The following is a 20566-nucleotide window of genomic DNA, read 5'->3' as shown; positions in this document are numbered from 1 at the left end:
CAGATTATTGATAAAGATGTTAAATAGAACTGGCCCCAGTACTGAGCCCTGGGGAACACCGCTTGTGACTGGCTTCCAACTAGATTTAAATCCATTCACCCCAACTCTTTGGGCCCAGCCATTCAGTCAGTTTTTTTACCCAGTGAAGAGTATGCCCATCCAAGCCACGAGCCACTAGTTTCTCCAGGAGAATGCTGTGGGAAACAGTGTCAAAGACTTTACTAAAGTCTAAGTAGACAACAGCCACAGACTTTCCCTAATCCACTAAGTGGGTCACCTATTCCTGAGTTCCAGCCAAAGCTCCCTGTTCAGCCAGACCCGTCTTATCCCCTGCTGTCTTTTGGCAGTTGGGGATGGCTTGCTCCTGCTCCTTTAAGGTCTCCTTCTTGAAGAATGTCCAGCCTTCCTGGACTCCTTTGCCCTTCAGGACTGCCTCCCAAGGGACTCTGTCAACCAGGATCCTAAACAGGCCAGAGGCCTCCGGAAATCAAAGGTAGCAGTTCTGCTGACCTTACTCCTTCTCCAAGAATCAAAAACTCTATTTTTTCCTGATCGCTATGCCCTAGACTGCCTCCAACCGTCACATCACTCACCAGGCCTTCTCTGTTTGCAAACAGATCCAGCAGGGCGCCTTCCTTCGTTGGCTCCCTCACCAGCTGTGTCAGGAAGTTCTCTTCCACACACTCCAGGAACCTCCTAGGCTGTTTCCTCTCTCTGTATTGTATTTCCAGCAGGAATCTGGTAAGATGAAGTCCCTCATGAGAACAAGGGCTAGCAATTGTGGAGACTTCTCCCAGCTGCTTATAGAATACTTTGTCCACCTTTTCATCCTGATTGGGTGGTCTATAACAGACTCCCACCATGATATCTGCCTTGTTGACCTTCCCCCTGATTCTTACCCATAAACACTCAACCCTATGGTCACCACCATTAAGCTCTAGACAACCAAAACAGTCCCTAATGTACAAGACTACCCCCATCACCTCCCCTTCCTTGCCTGTCCCTTCTGAAGAGTTTAGAGCTGTCCATTGCAGCACTCCAGTTGTGCGCGTCATCCCACCATGTTTCCGTGATGGCGACTATGTCACAGTTTTCCTGCTGCACAATGGCTTCCAGCTCCTCCTGTTTGGTGCCCATGCTGCATGCATTGGCGTAGATGCGCTTAAGTTGAGCCATTGCTCCTGCCTCCTTTTGGGGGAGAGAAGCCCTAGTTCCTACGTGAACATTCTGATGCGCTTTTGTGGTTTCTAACACATCCATAGCCCTTGCGTGTTTTCTGCTGCATGGCTCTCCATCCCCTACCTCCACTGAGATGACAGACCAAAGGACCTCGCTAGCACACCATCCCTCAAATATTGGTGTATCGCCCCCAGGCTTATCTCTAGCAAGCCTGGTTTTACCCCTTTCCCCCTTCCAATCTAGTCTAAAGCTTTGAGCCCTGCTAACTCCTGTGCTAGGATCCTTTTCCCCCTTTGAGACAGGTGTACCCTCTCTGTCATCAGCAGGCCTGGAGATGTGTAAACCAACCCATGATCAAAAAAACTGAAATCTTGCCGGAGACACCAGGCTCGGAGCCAGGTATTGATCTGCTGGCTCTTCCTGTGTCTTCCCTCATCATTCCCTGCAACTGGAAGGGTAGAGGAGAACACTGCTTGGGCTCCTGATCCCTTAACCAGTCGGCCCAAGGCCCCGAAGTCTCTCTTGATTACCCTTGGACTTCTAGTTGTAACTTCCTCACTGCCTACCTGAAAAACCAATAATGGGTAGTAGTCTGAGGGCTGTATCAGGGTAGGAAGCTTTCTCTTCACATCTTTAACCCGGGTCCCCGGGAGGCGGCAGACTTCCCTAAGAAGCGGGTCCAGTCTGCATATCGGGCCTTCTGTTCCCCTCAGGAGAGAGTCTCCTATGACAATGACCCGTCTTTTCTTCTTTGTGGAAGCTCTTTTGATGCAGGGTGTAGGCTGACTTACCCTTGGCGACACCTCCAAGCTGGATGTACCATCGTCCCTGGTGTTGTTTGGTTCCACTTGCAGAGCTTCACACCTGTTTGGTAATGGCACCTGGGAAGGTGGGGCAGTCACAGAGGAGACTCGCCTGTGCTGTGCCAGGCAGGAACTTGTCACCATTGCCCCCTATCCCTTAAGTAACTATGTTCAGCCAGGTGGAGAGAGGATAAGGCATCTTCTGTCTCATGGGTCCTGTCTGCCTGTTGGGCCTGTCTGAGGGAAGGTAGGGTGCGATTCCAGTAATCCATCCTCTTTTGCACTCCCTCATACTCCTCAGCCTACTCACCTCCTCCCAGAGCTCCGTCACTAAGTAGAGGAGCTCCTCTACCTGGGCGCACCTCCCACAGGGGTGCTCACTGCTGCCGTCCGGTACTGGCGTAAGAGCAGATCAAACCCTGCAGCCTGACACCTGGGTGGCAGTGTGTTCCCGTTGGAGCTCTGTCTGGGCAGCTGCGTCCATCGTGGTGGGTGCAGAGCTTAGCGAGGCCATGTTTTTTCACTGGATGGAGAACATTGCTCCCTGGTTGATCTTCATGGCCCTTCCTGCACACCCTTCCGCGTGAACTGCTGCGCCATGCCCTTTCTGACGCGCCATGCCCTTTCTGACATGCCATACCCTTTCTGATGCATCACACCCTTTCTGACACGCCATGCCCTGTTTGGTCGCCCTGTTGGTGGTGCTCTGGGTTGCTCGCGCTCCCTACGGGCTTCCTTTATACGTGGCGGGGGCTTGGCTGCTGTTACCCCTGGCCCTGCCCAGGTCTCATCAGCCCAAAGCTGCTCACCGTGGCAACTGAGGCCGAGAACAGTTCCTCAGGAGATGGTCTGGATGAACATGAATAGAAGAAGGCTGATCTCACTCATTCTGTAAGCAGAAAAATAAAGAAAACTGGAAAAAGAAGAAAAAATGATTTATTCTTCCTTATTATTTAAATCTTCTCTGCTTTTATTCTTGTCATTCCTTCTTCCTTGACAAGATAGCTGTAACTTAAGAGTATTTAGATTCTGGCATGAAGTGTTTAGAACACTGCTTTTTCTCTCATTGCTAACCCTTTCTTACCATTTCATGGTAATAACTCTTAGACAATGTTTCCCTTAATTCACTTCTGCTGTCTGTCTTTCATCCTTCTTTCAAGTGTGTGTGGGTGTGAGAAGTTTACGGTTTTACCAAAAACTGTCAAGGGGCAGATCCCAAACTGGGAAAAAGCACAACGCAAGGCAAATCTTTATGTGATGGACACTGACACAACATCATTATCTTCATTTTGCATCTCTGAAGACCTAACCCTTCCACAGAGGGCCTGGAAGGTCTGAAGTCCCTCCATCTGCCCTGTACGTTAATATTGAAGGTGAAATTACTCCAGTCAGAGGTGCTGTTTGGATTCCCCTCACAGCCTAAACCACCACATGGGTCAGGAGATATTCCAGGACTTCTCAAGGGCCATCATATTCCTCTGGACCAAAAAGTGGAATCTCAGGGGTCATGGCATACCAATACTTGTGTTCAGGGATCTGGTCACATGACCCATCTCCATTTCTGTAACTGTGCTTGAGTTTGCTCAAGCAAAGTCGATCCCCATCCACTGCTGGCTGTCCTCCTGCACAGGAGGAGAACACGGGGAGCATCTGCTCAACACAGGGGGCCTCCGCCAGACTCATCCTCTCTGCCAGTCTCTCCAGCAGAGCCTGTTTTCCCCCATTGCAGAAGCCCACGTGAGCAAGCTGTCCCACCACATCTCATTTCATCCCAAACCATCACAGTTGTGTGCCAAGCCCCGGAGATCCAGCTCCTCCTGCCTGCGATCCACCTCCTCCTGGCTGTGCATGGTTTGACCGCAGCAGCTCAGCTGTGGCACCAGGGTGGAGCGCAGACTTCTCACAGGGAAACCTGAGCAGTGATCCTCACCAGAAGACCACGGTACAGCCAGCTGGGCTGCACTGCACATACAGCCTGGCCTTCATGCCTGTGCTGTGCTGCACAGATCCCTTGGCCGCAGGACAACCTCAGCAGCTCATTGTCCCAAGCGGCCTGCAGGCAGCTCCCACTTAGTACCAGCCCTTGCGCCTCCTGCGTGGACTTGCCTGTACCTAACAGTGCAGCAAGGAGTTCTCATGAGAACATCCTTTCTCTTTGTAGAGATGAGGAAAAGAGGTGGTTTCTTGTAAACAAAGCTAAGAGCAGCTTGAATGACCAAACCAGGAGACTCTCTTCTATGGGCAGGGTCTGCACGGCATGCTGTGTGGGGGTCAGAGGCCTGTTCAATGCTACACCACCTGGGGGTCCCACCATCTAAAGGCACCTAAGATTATCTGCATGATTCTCTCCTTACAGGGTTAGCACTAATGAATAGCATTTTAAAGATCCCTCACAGCGTCCGAGTGCCTTTCTTACTGGAATTAGAATGGACCAGTGCCTCCTGCTGAAAAACACTCTCTCAGCACCCTTGGGTGCAGCCATGCTGGTCCCATGGACTGGTAATGGTGTAGTTTGCTCAAGTAACCCCTGCCTTGATCCTCATCCACTGCTGGTGGCTCTCCTCCAGAGTTCTGCCTCAAAGCACAAAGGCCTGGGAAACCTTGCTGGTGGCAGCTGAGGCAAAGAGTGCGTAGAGTATCTCAGTCTACCTACACCTACTCTTACTACATTTAGCAGTGGTCCCACAGTATTTCTGATTCCTCTGTAAGTTCTGTTCCTGAAGTAGAAACAGCTCATCGTGGTGCCCTTGCATGCCCTTTTCAGTTTCAGTTGAGTTTTGGTAGGACTCATTGCTGTGCTTGGAGGAGACTTTCTTTGAAGACAAGATGTATCCAGGCACACGGTGCAAATGGTTCGTCTGTTCCTTTGCTGTGTCATTGTGGGTGTGAGTAAAGACCCCAGTGTGATGTGCTTTGTGTTCAGGCAATGCCTGCAGCTCTTGGGAAGAGAAGGGACAGACCTTGCCTCTCTGATGGCATCTGATGATTGATGCCTCTGACTGATGGCATCAGTCAATGGCACACAGGCACCAAATCACACTGCTTGCAATGCCTTCTGGGGTGTCTGTCACATACCCACCCTGAATGGGAATTGCTTTCCTGTTGGTCATAAAATCATGATAGATTCACAGAATGGTTTGGGTTGGAAGGGACCTTAAAGATGATCTGGTTACAACGCCCCTGCCATGGGCCTGGACACCTTCCACTAGACCAGGTTGCTCAAGGCCCCCATCCTTGAACACTTCCAGGGAGGGGGCATCCACAACTTCTTTGGGCAACCTCTTCCAGTGCCTCAGCACCCTCATACAGAAGAATTTCTTCCTTGTATCTAATCTAAACCTACCCTCTTTCACTTTAAAGCCATTACGCCTTGTCCTAGCACTACAATGCCCTTATAAAAAGTCCCTCTCCAGCTTTCTTACAGGCTCCCTTCAGGTACTAGAAGGCTGCTAGAAGCTGCCCCCAGAGCCTTCTCTTCTCCAGGCTGAACAACCCCAACTCTCTCAGCCTGTCTTCGTACGAGAGCTGCTCCAGCCCTCTGATCACCTTCATGGCCCTCTTCTGGACTCACTCCAACAGGTCCATGTCTGTCTTCTATTGGGAGCCCCAGACCTGAACTGCACACTCCAGGTGGGGCCTCATGAGAGTGAAGTAGGGGGGCAGAATCACCTCCCTCGCCCTGCTGGTCATGCTTCTTTTCATGCAGCCCAGGATACGGCTGGCTTTCTGGGCTGCGAGAGCACATTGCTGGGTCATGTTGAGTTTCTGATTAACCAACACCCCCAAGTCCTTCTCCTCAGGGCTGCTCTCAATCCATTCTCGGCACAGCCTGTATTTGTGCTTGGGATTGCCCCGACCCATGTACAGGACCTTGCACTTGGCCTTGTTGAACTTCATGAGGTTCACACAGGCCCACATCTCCAGCCTGTCAAGGTCCCTCTGGATGGCATCCCTTCCCACCAGTGTATCGACCGCACCACACAGCTTGGTGTCATTGGCAAACTTGCTGAGGGTGCACTCAATCCCACTGTCCAAGTCACTGACAAAGATGTTAAACAGCGCCAGTCCCAAGACTGACCCCTGAGGAACATCACTCGTCACTGGTCCTCTGCTGTCTCTGCAAGCCTTGGCATCTCATGGAGCTCTGTGGGACTGGATTTAAACATTAAATTGAGTAGAAACCCGGATAAGGCAATGTGGGGATGAACATGAGGCAACTGCCAGTAGAGTGAGTGGAGACCTAGTGAATACGGCTGATGGAGAAGAGGGAGAGCCTGAGCTCTCCCTGTGGCACATGGCTCCAGTGGTTCAGACAAATAACTCTCAAGGCTGCCCTGAACATAATGAGTGGGGACAGGTTCAGGTGCCCTCATTTGGGCATCAGCTGTCATTTCAGTTGGCCAAAGAAAATTCCCAGCAGCCTCTAAGAGGATTCCCCCAGATGTTGGCCTGTCTCTCCGAACGGCTCCATTAGAGCTTGCAGTTCCCTGCACAGATCTTTGACCACCCCTGACAACTTAAATGTCACCAGGGGTTGTGTCTGAACAGCCCAATCCTGCCCTCCATCCCCATTAACAGGCATGGGAAGTGAGACAAGGAGCTCACATGCAGGTGCCTATTCTCTGCCCACCAGCACACCTGATGCAAGAGGACTCTCACCTCCTGTTGGTTTGTGTTGTGCGTGGGAGGGAGCTAAGTCCCCTTCTAGCCCCAGGACTGCAAACCCACAAATGAGATGTGTCTATTGACTCATCTGCATCCCTTCCCTCAGCAGGGGTAATGCAGATCCTTCCTTGTCACTGTCTGCTTGTCCTGTCTCATGATGGGACAAGGTGAGCTGATTCTCCTGCCCAAATCTTTTCCTCATAACAGAAATGACAGTGCTGGGAATAATTGTCCCTCTCCAGATGAGGGAGGGAACATCAGAGATGACTTCATCCTGTTTCCCAGCAGGTTCCCCTGGAGCCCCAGGGACACCTGGAGGGAGCCCAGAGGGGCAGAGAAAGTGGTGCCTTGGGCTGGGCCTCTGCTGCTGAGCTGGGCTGGGCTCCTGGGATGGAGGGAGCTGATGCCAAGTGGGCAGCACTGCAGAGAGACAGCTCTGGCCATGAGCAGCTCCTCTGCAAAGGGCAGCAGGGCTGAGGGCACTGCCTGCAGGCACCGAGGGGTGAGGAGATAAGTAACAGAGAGGTTAAAGGCAGTCTGGCATGGGAGGACAGGTGAGAGCTCACTGTGGAAGAGATCTTCACAGCCCTTGACACGGTAAGTCTCTGGCTGCAGGGCAATACAGACGGGTTCCTGGAAGTGTCTCCGAGACCTGGCACATGCCACAGAGGACAGGACCTGTCAGGATGGCTCTCCTGGTTTTTCTGGTGTGGAGGAGAAGGACATGCTCTGGAGCAGGGCTTTCCTGCTGCACCATCAGAGGGAGAGGACATCACGACTCTCCTGGAGATGGCTGCAGGGGTGTGAAGCCAGGCCTGCAGGCAGGGGTGTCCAGGGCTGTTCTAGACAGTGTCCCTTGTGCCCCAGGGGGCTGTGTGCCAGGGCAGGGACTCTGCTGCCTGCCAGGGTCAGTGCCCAGCCTGCCTGGGGTGCTCCCCCTGGGACTGTGGGAAGCTGTGGGTGGAAGGAGCAACCCCCGGCAGGGCAGGGCAGGGTGCTGCATGGGTCGGGGTCACTCACAGCTCCAGATCATGCCAGGACATTTCCGAGGGGACTTCTCAAGAGGAAGGGCAAGGTGTGGTTACATGAAAGGGAACGAGTTTGTGCTTTGAGTTTTCTCTTCCTGTTTGGCTGGGTGGGCATTAGGAGATGGGAATTTTTTTCTCCACTCTGGAGAAGGCACTGAGACCCCAGTTCTCATTAGAACTTTTCTCAGCTGCTCCTTAGGTTCTGCACACACAGAGCTGTGTCTGGGGAGTGCCCCACTGCCAGGAGGTGCCTGCAGGGCAGAGCTGAGCACACAGTGGGTGGGATGGGCTCTGTGAGCACTGACAGGGAGGAGACATGGGGATGAGGAAACAGCTGCTGGCAGGGGGAGCTCCAGGCAGCGCAGGCATGGGCAGGGAGTGAGAGGGAGCTTCTACCAGAAATGCCATGGGAGGGGGGATTCAGCGTCTCCCTGCCATTCCCTGCAGTGCAGACACCTTCCCCAGAGCAAGCCCTGGTCTCCTCTCCCACCCTTAATGTCTCAGGGACTTGATCATGAGCTTCTTTCCCAGCAGCCCAACAACAGAAGGGGAGAAACACTCTAAACTATAACAAAATGAACACAACAAAATTCCCACAGTTGTGCTCTGCAGTTGGGAAAATTGGATGGGACAATGCTGGAAAGCTTTTTCATATCACAAGTGGCTTCAATCTGAGATCACCCTGTGTTCCTATTTACCTCTGTCTATATGGCAGGACGGACTCCTGCAGAGACCCCTGCTCCCAGTGGCACCCTCAGCCAGCACCAGGCCAAGCTAATGAAAGGGACCTGCTCAAGGTCTGTCTGAAATGGGAGAGGCAGGTGGGGGTGTGGGGGGGAAGTGTTTTTGTGAAATTGAATCAGTTGTTCTCAGAAAAGTCTACTGTAACTTGTCACTGTCTTTTCCTCCTTGCACAGGTCCCAATGCCGTGAGGCAGAAGATGTCCAACGACAGCTCCATCACCCACTTCCTCCTCCTGGCATTCACAGACACGCGGGAGCTGCAGCTCTTGCACTTCTGCCTCTTCCTGGCCATCTACCTGGCTGCCCTCCTGGGCAACGGCCTCATCATCACTGCTGTAGCCTGTGACCACCACCTCCACACCCCCATGTACTTCTTCCTCCTCAACCTTTCTTTTCTTGACCTGGGCTCTGTCTCCACTACTGTCCCCAAAGCCATGGCCAATTCCCTCTGGGACACCAGGGCCATCTCCTACACAGGATGTGCTGCCCAGCTCTTTCTGTTTGTCTTTCTGATGTCAGCAGAGTTTTGTCTCCTCACCATCATGGCCTACGACCGCTACATTGCCATCTGCAAACCCCTGCACTATGGGACCCTCCTGGGCAGCAGAGCTTGTGTCCACATGGCAGCAGCTGCCTGGGGCAGTGCTTTTCTCAATGGTCTCTTGCACACTGCCAATACATTTTCACTCCCCCTCTGCCAAGGCAATGCTGTGGACCAGTTCTTCTGTGAAATTCCTCAGATCCTCAAGCTCTCCTGCTCACACTTCTACCTCAGGGATGCTACACTGACTGTTAGTGTCTGTTTAGTGTTGGGATGTTTTGTTTTCATTGTGCTGTTCTATGTGCAGGTCTTCAGGGCTGTGCTGAGGATCCCCTCACAGCACGGACACCACAAAGCCTTTTCCACGTGCCTCCCTCACCTGGCCGTGGTCTCCCTGTTTGTCAGCACTATTATGGTTGCCTCCCTGAGCCCCCTTTCCATCTCCTCCCCATCCTTGGATCTGGTGGTGGCAGTTCTGTACTCAGTGGTGCCTCCAGCAGTGAACGCCCTCATCTACAGCATGAGGAACCAGGAACTCAAGGAGTCCATTAAGAAAATCTTTTCATGGTGGTTTGTCAATATTGATAAACTTTCCTTCACTCTCCAGAAATGAAATCTAGTGTATCCCAGTGCAGGCCTCTACTTTGTTTATTGATTTATCCTTTCTATTGTTAGTACTACCTGTTCTGTGATTTATGCTTGTTATGTTCCTACATAACCATTTGTATTCAGCTCACTCTCCTGAGAAATGAACTCGTCTCTTTCTGTCACTGAAACTTGTATAAATGTTATTCTAGCACTGTTTCAGAGCCGCCTCTCTCATAGCATCTCTGTAGTAAAATGACATCTTCCCGATGCATTTCCTGAAGATTTGGCTGTTCTTCCAAAGCTGATATCAACAACAGGCCTGGGAATTTCACCTCAAAAGGGCCTGAGTTAAAAGCTCACTGTCACCTTGGTAGCTGCTAGAGAACAAGGGTTGGATTCAGGACACGTCCCTTGTTGTCTCTTGACAGTGGAGATGATGGTGAATGCTCACTGAGATACTGTCATACCATGCTGTCCCAATGCATGACAGGGCAGAGGACATCCTCCAGGAGAGGAATCTGGAGCTGCCTAGAGAGCCCGCGACATGTGCATGGACCACGTGTGCCTGGGGTGGTCACTGACTGGAGCCCCACAAAGTGAGAGATCGCCCAAGGTGGAGTCAACCAGAGGGAAAGCGCTAAATCCAGGTATCTGCAAGGAAACACAGATGGACACAGCCAACCCTACACAGACCAACTCCAACAGGCCACAGCGCCTTGACAGCCACCACACCACCAGCAGCACTTACTTACACAACCATGAGCAACACAACCGGCCCCATCCCGTCCCCCCTCTCAGGCTGATCTGGTGTGAAGGTTGCACGAGTGGTCTGTGCGTTCCCAGCAGAACTTACCCGCAGGTTCACACCCCCCTGCAGTCCCTCCAGTGTGGGCTTGGGCTTAGATCTGCCCAGACTCACAGATATTACCCAAGTGGTAGTTCCAACCCTGGGTCTCTCCAGATCCTGGGGTCCTCCTCCTCCTTGCTAGCCCCACTTGACCAGCAAAGCATGTACATACATTCACGCCCAAAAACATGTACACACACACCAGTGAGCCCAGGAAAGGTAAAAGTGAGACAACTCATGTGCTGACATAAAGATAGTTTAATAGGTAAAGCAAAAGCCGCACACGCAAGCAAAGCAAAATGAGGAATTCACTCACTGCTTCCCACCAGCAGGCAGATATTTAGCCATTTAAAGGAAAGCAGGGCTTCATCACTCCTAACAGTTACTTGGGAAGAGAAATGCCATCACTGCAAACATCCCCACTTCCTCCTTCTTCCCACAGCTTTTATTGCTCAGCGTGATGTCCTATGGTCTGGGATACCCTTTTGGTTAGTTGGGGTCAGCTGTCCCAGCTGTGTCCCCTTCCAGCTTCTTGTGCACCCCCAGCCTACTCTCTGGCAGGGCAATGTGAGGAGCAGAAAAGGCCTTGGCGCTGTGCAAGGACTGCTCAGCAATGACTAAAGCATCAGTGTGTTATTAACACTCTCTTCATCACAAATCTAAACCGCAGCACCATACAAACTACTATCAAGATAACTCTACCCCAACGGAAACCAGTATAATAAGCAGGACAGACCATGGTGATCAGGCACAGAGTTTGGCCAGACCACCACTGACCAGCCACCTCCCCAAGGGCACCTGGCCCCAACAATCCTCCTCCTCTCTTCTCTTCCACAGGCTGCTTCTTCCATGATCCACCTTGATTCCTGCTTCTCTCTGCCCATGTCTCCTCTCCAATTCATAACCCTCAGCAATTTCTTTTTCCCCAATGGTCTCAGGTTTTCTCCGTTTGTACCCAGATTTGATAGTTTGGATACCATTGCCTAGGTCCTCTGGGACTTCGATGGCGGCACTGATGGTTTCCCCAGGCACTGATGGCCTTGCAAGACTTGACTGCCCAGCAGGTCCCCAGTGCTCTCCTCCGTGCAGTTTGGCCACTTCTCAAGTCTGCAGCCACCTGCGAGACCCAGCCGGGACACACAGTGCTGCCCATACTTCTGGTCCCTTCTCACGCTGTTCTCTGTCACATCCCGCAATTTCTCATGCCACGTCCCATAGGTTCCCATGTCATGTACAGGTGCCTTCACCCCAGGGCAGGGCCTCACCAGGGGCCCAGTCATCTGCCTGCAGCCTTCCCCATCTGGTGTCCTTGATGCCCTCATGACACCTGCCTGCTCCTGGCCAATCACATTGCTGTCATGAGGTGACCTCACAAGCAACAGCCCAACCATGTTGGCTTTGCCTGCCTCTACCCCTTTCCACTGCCTGAGCAGCCATCTGTGTCATGTTGGGGTTTGTGATGCGCTTGATGATGTCACAGTATCTGCCTGCCTGCTGCAAGTCAGTCCGGTTACTGCAAGAGAAATGGCATCACAATCCACCCCCCAGCCATGTCATCTTCACCTTCCTCTGCATCTCCCCTCTCCCAGGCTCTCAGCACTGCCGCAGGGGTTTTCCGACAACCCAGGCGACATCCCTGGGCCTGCCCCAGCACCTGGCCAATGGGGTTGTTCCCAAAGAAGTGACTTCAAAAGCCACCTCCCAGCTACGATGCCTCTCCTTGCCTCATCCTCTTCTGGCAACAGGAGTAACCTCCCAGCCAGCCTCCCAGAACCCTTCCCCTTTACCTGCCTCTCCTCTCCCCTCCCTAGCGCTGGCGTTTCTGCTGGGCAGGCAGCAGCGTGCTCCCCCACGGGGACTGCAGAGCCCTGCTGGGACAGCTGGAGTGGTGGGAGGGCAGCCATGGATGGCAAGGGCTCCTCAGGAAGGCAGGTAGGTGGGTGAGCAGGTGGGGGTGAGCTCTGTGCGAAGGGGAGGCTGGCGTGCACAGAGCCTGGCCTTGGAGGAAGCCTCGTGGTCACAGGTCCTCAATTACGTGGCAAGTTCAGCCACTCCACATCGTCCCTCTGCTGGGAGGGCAACAGGGCTGGGCACAAGCAACCCAGGAGATTCCGGGAGGGTGTGGAAGACAACATTTTGACACAGACACTCGAAGAGCTCCCTAGGGCTGGTCTCTTACTGACAGACAAGGTGGATCTGGCCGGGGCTGGGAAGGATGAGGGCAGCCATGGCTGCAACAACCATGGGATGGTGGAGAAGTAGGACAAGGAGCAGAATGACAGTGCAGGACTGCAGGAGAGCTGATTTCAGTTAACTGAGGATCTGCTTGGACTGTCCTGGAGGACAAAGGGGCTGAGAGTCCCTCCTGGATCTTCAAGGACAATGTCCTCAAAGCCCAGGAAGAAGCCAGTCTGATGCAGGGAGTCAAGCAGGGCCTGGCAAGAGGTCAGCGCAGATGAACAGGGACCCTCCTGACTTAGGAGGTCACACTCGCAAAGGAAGTGCAGGGAGGCTGGAGGGGGAACGGGCTGCCCAGGAGGCAGAGACCCCTGGCCTGTGGGTGCAGGGATGGAGCCAGCTAAGCCAAAGCTCAGCGGTGGCTGGAAATGGCCATGCGTGGGGAGGGCAGCCAGAAGGGCTTCTCTAAATGTGTTGTCAGCACAAGGAAGGCAGCTGAGGGAACCCTGGTCCCAGTGCCCAGCGGTGCAGGGGACGGAGAGACAAAGCCGGTACCAATAGCGTAATTCCTCAGAACAAAGATTCTCCCTTGAGAGTGCTGGTAGGAAATGTATTTTGCTGAGTAACTGGACACACCTATACATTTTTCTATACATTACGTTTACATTACATGGACAGAAGTGTAGATTTTTCCATAGACTCACATAGAAAGACAGATAACACATATTTGATGAGAATTGTGCAAATTTGGCCATCAAAACACAGAGTGTTTCACTGAAGCTTTGTACCCTGCTTTCCTCCATCAGGCACGAGTGGTCAACACCTCCGAGCGTGACTCACTCTGTGCCAAGAGTTAGAAGTGGCATGGACAGTCCAGGGCAGGGAGTGTTTTGGGGCCATGGGCTCTGTGCAAGCCACAAAAATTAATGCTGTAGGCCTCAGGATGATGGAAATGTTGAGACCATTTCCAAAAAATGAAGCAACAAAGAAACAGAATGACAGATGTAGAGTGAAGGAGATGTCCTACTGCAATTTTAAGCTTTGAACACTGTTGATGTTGTTCTCCTCCTTGCTTTGTTTTGTCTTGTTTTAATGTACTGATCTCTGGGGGATTTTGTGTACTGCCTTTGTTTGCAAAGGAAAATGGTCCTAAAATTGGGGTGGGATGCACTTACAGGGACACAGGCTCCAGCTGCATATTCCAAGTGTCTCCTCTGTGACACTGCCAGGCCCAGGCTCTGGGCACTTCAGAGACACTGGGTCCTCCAGAGGCAGCACTGGATACTTATGGTCAGGCAGTGGAGCGCTGCCTGACAACCTGAGAAATTTTTACACGTGGTTAAAAGTATGAGCACGACCTCATCAGCTGAAACACTTGAATACTTTTAATAAAAAGTCAGTGTTTTCCCATGAGATCAAACTGAGGGGTTTTCAGGATGTACATTAATCGCAAGAGGAGAACTGTTGACCTTCCACTATATTTGCATTGTCAGTACTTTCTCTCTTAGGCCGTGCATTTCATCTCCCTTATCTTTCACCTATTTCCACTTGTCCTAACTGAACTGACCATGTCTGAAGTCACCTTTCCAGCAGCCTATCCGCACATAAACACTTGCAGTTGCTCTCTAGATTTCCCTTCCCTTTACTCTTGGATCAGTCAGATACCTCTCAACAATCCAGTAGCTGCTTTGAGCACCAGGGAGTTAAAAGCTTGCCTATCTTTCAGCAGTCTGTCTAATTCTGCCTTTGGCCAACACTTTAATTGTGTTTATTTTATCATTTTCTTTCTGTGTAAAAGATTTCTTGCACGGTTATCCCTTGTGGAAGGTGAACCTCATTGGTGGCAGCTTGTACTTGGCATACAGTTGAGGAGTGTGTTATACTGTAATGGTGAATCTTATCAGTTTTATTTTGTTTGTTCAAAAATCAGAAAAGTCCCTCTTTGCCTTTGTGCAGCCAGGTCTCTAAGGAAAGCAGGCGGGGGCTGCTGCAAAGGAGCTGTAACATCCAGCTGCAGACTGCAGAGGAGAAGTCTGCTGTAAGGATATAGGTCCCAGGTGGCTGATGAGAGACATGAGGGGGTTGGGGAGGTGAGGAGCAAGTTGTCCATGCTGTGTCAGACCTCAAGGGACAGCTTCTTCTGCCAGTCCAGACCTCCTTAGGAGAGACCCTGCATCAATATCAATCAGAGAATGCTGTTATCGCCTCTTCTCTACACTGAAAAGTAATAAACTACACCCTTTAAAATAAAAATTCATTTTTATTGGAAGTTCTTTGAAGTCTTTCCCCATAACTGCACTAGGAAAACCTCTCTAATAAACTGTACAAGACTAGAAGAAAATTACAGGAACAGATATAGCTTGTTAGGGCTTGCTTTATTTTAAAAAGCCCTGTGGTGTATTTGGTGTCAAGTCCTTGAACCTCAGGCACTGAGAGGAGATTGCACAGACCTCTCCAAGAGTCAGCATCAAAAGCAAAACCCAAAGTACCTTCAAGTATTCATAAGCCCCACTGAGGGCCATTACTGGCAAAGCCTCCCCAGGGACTCGTTAGAGCAGAGAATTGGAGGCCATGATTGCAGGCAGGCAAAGGGAATGTGCAGGCAGCTCAGATGCTGAGAAAACCCTGGCTTTGTTTTATGAAGCAGAGAGGCCAAGCTCTGCCCCCCAGCCCCGGGGAAGGCAGGTCCTGTCCCTCACGCATTGCTCAGGGCTCTTCCCGGGGCAGTGGGATGTGGGGGGGGGGGTGATGCTGAGTGCAGGACAAGGCTATGACAGCTCCCAGCCTTACTCGGGGTGTGCAAGGAGGCAATGAGGGCCCCCCACTGCCTTAGGACAACATGTCTCCTCATAGGCCTTGGTGGCAGGGACGATTGCCGTAGCCAGGGGGACAAAGCCTTGGCTTCTCTTGGGCACTTCCAGCCTTGCCAGTGCTCTTTGCCATCTCCACCACAGCTTGTCCTACGCTGTCCCACAGCTGCCTCTTTTGCCCTGCAGGCTGCAGACACCCATCTCGCTTCCTCACCTTGCTCTCACCCTGCCATTTCCATACATTCATCGACGGCTGTCCACCCTCACACTCTGTTCCTTGAAACACAAGGAGATGGACTGATCTCATACTCCTTCTGGAGGACTTCATGTACCACAGCACTACCCTCTGAGTGACGTTTCTTCCTATCATGTCCAGTCTCCATCTACCAAGCTGCACTGTGTGGAACTGTTTCTCTCTCCTGTTCTTTCCTACAACCACACGGGAAACAACCTTTCAAGCAGGCACCCCAACCCATCAGCCTTCTTGCAGCCCTTCATCTGACCAGACAGAAGTAACCTCACCATGATCTTCCAAGGCTGCGAGCCTTTCTGCTTCTTGGATAGACACGACCAAGCTGCGTGCCTGCTGCTGTCCCATCCTGTACTCAGGCAGAAGAGACAGGACAGCCAAAATAGAAGCCCCCTTCCTGCACTGAGCCTAGGTCCTTCGGCAGAGGGGGTCTCCCAGCCAATGTGCCAACCAGGTGCCTTCTGCTGGCCTGTCAGAGACACTGGCAGAGGTGAGTTTAGAAGCACATATCCCAGCCACGAGTCAAGGGCTGACCTATCGGCTGTTTCAGGAAGAAGTGACCTCACAGTGCCTTTCCCAGACACATTCCTGCTGTTGGCCTCTCACCTCCAGAGGCAGAAGTGACCTCACAGCCCCCTTCACAGCCATTGGCTTCTAGTGGATTATGAGTTCCTGAGACACAAGTGACCACAGGATACTGTACCCAGCCATCACTCTCTTTGTGGCCCAGTATGTGAGCAGACAGAAGTAAGCTTGTTTCACCAAATTTATCTAATAGATTTCCAACCAATGGTTTGAGTGGAGAAACGTTCTTCAGAGGAACTGCTCTATTTATATTGGTGCATTTTATGCCTCTACTTCTGCCTCTCTGTTTTTCCTTCTTCTTCTGTCTCTTCTGTCTTCAAAAAGCTCTCCAAGGAAAACATTCATTGAATCCTAGAATAACTCTAGCTTGGAAGAGACCCCTGAACAGCACCTTGTCCAGCTATCCTGCTCAAGGCAGGGTGAACAAGATGAGGTTGCTCAAGGGCTCTGCCCATTTGGGCATCATCCACAAAGGAGCTGAAAAGGCACTCCGGCACATTATCCAGGCAGTTAATGAAGACCCTCCAGAGTGTTGGCCTCAGTGCTTGCACTGAGGGATGCCACTAGGAAGTGGCCACCAGCAGGACTCTACCACTGCTGACATTTGGGCTGGATCCACCAGCCACCTTCCCACCCACTACATCACCCACTTCTTCAGTCCAGGTATCACCAATGTGGCCATAAAGAGGCTATGGGAAACAATGTCAAAACCCTTGCTAAGGCCCACGTACAAAACATCCCCCTCTTTACCCTACCCATACAGGTTCGACAATCCCTTTCTTGTCCTACAAGTACCTGGAATCTGCTGCAGCAGTATTTGGCCCATCCCCTTCGCAGGGACTGAGGTGACGTTGACCAGCCCGTAATTCTCCCAGTCCTCCTTCTTGCACTTCTTGAAGAAAGGCTTGATGTCTGCCTTTTCCAGGGACCCCAGAACCTCTCTGATGGCTCTGACACACATGGCATTTGGGCTCACTCAAATTCATCTCTCCACACACACACTCTATGCATGCTTAAGTCTCCTCTGTGCAATGCAAACATGGACTGCTGACCTACTCCTTAGGTGTCCTTCCATGGAGGGACAAAGAACCTCTCTGAGCTGGAGTGAGAGGCCAGTGCTGGGAATGGTGGTTGCGAGGGGCTGGTCTGTGGCCATTGCCCTGGGGCACCTTGCCCAGGGTGTCAGGCAAACATGGGCGCAGACCAGACCCTGCTCTGCTGGTCCTTCCAGTCTATCCCTAGATGCCTGGCTGTGCAAGGGACACTGCTGTGTGCCCCAGCCCTGCACACTCACACATTTTGGATGTTCACTGGTGTTTTCCTCACCAGAGCACTTTCTTGAGCTTGTTCTTGACAACAGCTTTGGAAGAAGACTTAAGCCTCCAGGCACTGCCCTGAGGAGATCACCTTTCTTTTTGGAAATGCTGTTATGGAGGCCAGCTCTGTCACAGAAGTGCCCATTGCCTGTCCCTGCCTGCGGTCACAGGACTGCCACGCAGCACGACTGTGACCAAGCTGCCAGAGCACTCAGAGCTGACACCAATGTAAGGCATCAAGAAGAGAGTGTGGAAGTGGCAAGAGAATAGCCCTGGAAGACCAAGCGCTGGTGCTCCCTGGCAATGCTGCCATGCTGGGACTCTTTTCCTCTCCACCCATGCATACAGGAAATGTCTCTTCAGCTCCAAAAAGTTCTTGGAGGAAGGATATCCGGAAAAAAAAGTCAGTGAATGGCCCTTTATTTTCTTTAAACACACAGAGAGAACAGCTCGTCATTTACACAGCTACTCAGTCAGAAAAGCAACCAGTGAATTAGAAAGGAGACGACAACATTATCACAATTAAACCATGACCAACGGCTATGCAGAAGACCATGGGTAGCTTATTGCTCCAGAAAAACATCCAGTTATAAGTTTCCACACTGCATCCTTGAGCTCCTGGTTCCTCATGCTGTAGATGAGGGGGTTCACTGCTGGAGGCACCACTGAGTACAGAACTGACACCACAAAGTCCAGCAAAGGTGACATGGAGTGGGGCTTCAGGTAGGTAAACATGCCAGTGCTGATAAACAGGGAAACCACAGCCAGGTGAGGGAGGCACATGGAAAAGGCTTTGTGGCGTCCCTGCTCGGAGGGGATCCTCAGCACAGCCCTGAAGATCTGCACATAGGACAGCACAATGAACACAAAACAGCTGAATACTACTAAGATACTGACCCCAAGAAGCCCAACTTCCCTGAGGCAGGCGTCTGAGCAGGAGAGCTTGAGGATGTGGGGGATTTCACAGAAGAACTGGTCCAAGGCATTGCCTTGGCAGAGGGGGAGTGAAAATGTATTGGCAGTGTGCAAGAGACCATTGAGAAAAGCACTGCCCCAGGCAGCTGCTGCCATGTGGACACAAGCTCTGCTGCCCAGGAGGGTCCCATAGTGCAGGGGTTTGCAGATGGCAATGTAGCGGTCGTAGGCCATGATGGTGAGGAGACAAAACTCTGCTGACATCAGAAAGACAAACAGAAAGAGCTGGGCAGCACATCCTGTGTAGGAGATGGCCCTGGTGTCCCAGAGGGAATTGGCCATGGCTTTGGGGACAGTGGTTGAGATGCAGCCCAGGTCAAGTAAAGAAAGGTTGAGGAGGAAGAAGTACATGGGGCTGTGGAGGCGGTGGTCACAGGCTATGACTGTGATGATGAGGCCGTTGCCCAGGAGGGCAGCCAGGTAGATGGCCAGGAAGAGCCAGAAGTGCAAGAGCTGCAGCTTCCGCCTGTCTGTGAATGCCAGGAGGAGGAACTGGGTGATGGAGCTGCCGTTGGACATCTGCTGTCTCTGGGCATGGGCACTGTAATAGGAGGAAAAGACAGTGACAAGTCGAGGAGACTTCTCTGAGCAAAATCAAAGCCATTTCTCATACACCCTCACCCTGCTACATGCAGACGCCCTTTTCCTTTTCTAGCAGACCTTCCTTCAGCTCTGTGGCTGGAGCCCTGGTTGGTGCTGGCTGAACGTGCCATGAGGAGCAGGGCCTCTGCCCGCTGGCTGCCAAGAGGTCAGCCCTGCTCTGCAGCAGTGGGTTCATGGGAAGAGTGGGGGCAGGGGCCAGTCCTGGTGTTCGACCTTGTCTCATGAAACCACTCCTAGTGCAGAAGGGTCTGTCAGCATCTGCACTCCCAGTGATAAGGAACTGAGGTGGCAGAAGGCAGGTTGAGAGATTTGGGTTTTTTACATCTCCTCCTCCCCTTGCACCCTGGGGAGTGTTCTTGGATGTCAGAAAGCCTCAGCATTTCTGCTGCACTCAGGGAGAATAGAGAGAGTCCTGCAAGGCAAGAGGAGTGCCTGTGGCTTAGTGCAGAGTGAGGGGAGCTGGTCTGTCCCTCCGTCTGGCTCCCAGCTGCCCTGGGCTTGCACCGTTTCAAGCTGGAGGGTGATCACAATCCCACATTACCCTGAAAAACCACCAAGCACTGCTGTGAGCAGAGGGATCCACCTCAGACCACTAAATGTCGCACCCTTGCCTGAGGTTCCAGCTCCCCACTTCACAAACCCATCAGCATCTTCTCTGTCGTAGCATCTCTGCGCTTCTCCATGGTGCCTTCAGATAACACAAAGGTGCTATAGGGCAGGTTTTCATGCAGGAGGGAAGCTCACAGCTTGGAAGGAATCCTCAAGGAGATAGCCAAGTGTGCTAATGATGGCATTTGAGTGAGGGAGATTCAGCTCATACCCCAGCCCCACAGACTGCATTGCCCACAGCCCCACAGGTTACAGGAAAGCTGGGACACTTGTTCCCATGGACACAAATGCATGAAAGGACCCAGAAGATCAGCCTGTGACTTTGCAGCTAAAAATTCCCGTCCCCGGAGAGCCTGGCAGCAAGAACAAGATAACAATAGCAATAACACAGACCAGTGGAGGAACAAGGGAAAACACAGTGAGGATGTGGCTGAGAGAGGCCAGGGCAGAGGCATTGGGGCACTCAGACAGCGTTCCCCTTCCCCAGCTGTGCACGCCACCTCCCAGACACCACCATTGCCGGGCAGCTGTTCTCAGCCCCTGGGCTCTGCAGAGGCAACTGGGCCCGTGGCTGCAGAGCTGCACCATGGCTCTGCTGGAGCTCTGGCTGCAGAAGAGGTGGTTCACGCCTTGGAGCCCCCAGCCCTGAGGGCAGAGGCTGTGGTGGGTGGGAGAGGAGACAAGGGGGCTTGCTCAGAGGCAGGGGTCTGCATTGGAGGGGGTCATATGGAGGTTTCTGAATTCTCCCTCCCACAGCATTTCTGGTTTTAGTTTCCTCTCATTCCCAGATCATATCCCTGCTGCCTGGAGATTTTCCTGCTGGGAGGTGTTTCCCTGTCCCATGTC

The 20566-nt window shown here is 52.2% G+C and overlaps 2 protein-coding genes across 2 annotated transcripts; one reads left to right on the top strand and one right to left on the bottom strand.

Annotated features, from left to right (window-relative positions):
• Positions 1 to 8615: 8615 nt before the first annotated feature.
• LOC309603444 (olfactory receptor 14I1-like) lies at positions 8616 to 9572 on the top strand (the record flags this gene model as incomplete). Its single annotated transcript, XM_082338294.1, has 1 exon — positions 8616 to 9572. The coding sequence occupies one exon, from the start codon at positions 8616 to 8618 to the stop codon at positions 9570 to 9572; it is 957 nt and encodes a 318-aa protein (XP_082194420.1).
• Positions 9573 to 18073: 8501 nt separating this feature from the next.
• LOC309603443 (olfactory receptor 14A16-like) lies at positions 18074 to 19027 on the bottom strand (the record flags this gene model as incomplete). The annotated part of the gene is made up of 1 exon (XM_082338293.1): positions 18074 to 19027. The coding sequence occupies one exon, from the start codon at positions 19025 to 19027 to the stop codon at positions 18074 to 18076; it is 954 nt and encodes a 317-aa protein (XP_082194419.1).
• Between the last annotated feature and the right edge of the window lie 1539 nt (positions 19028 to 20566).

Source organism: Platalea leucorodia (genome assembly GCF_965183815.1).
Source record: "Platalea leucorodia genome assembly, contig: HAP1_HAP1_SCAFFOLD_90, whole genome shotgun sequence".
NCBI lineage: Eukaryota > Metazoa > Chordata > Aves > Pelecaniformes > Threskiornithidae > Platalea > Platalea leucorodia.
The sequence above is the reverse complement of the archived record's forward strand: the minus strand, read 5'-3'. Positions and strand labels throughout refer to the sequence as shown.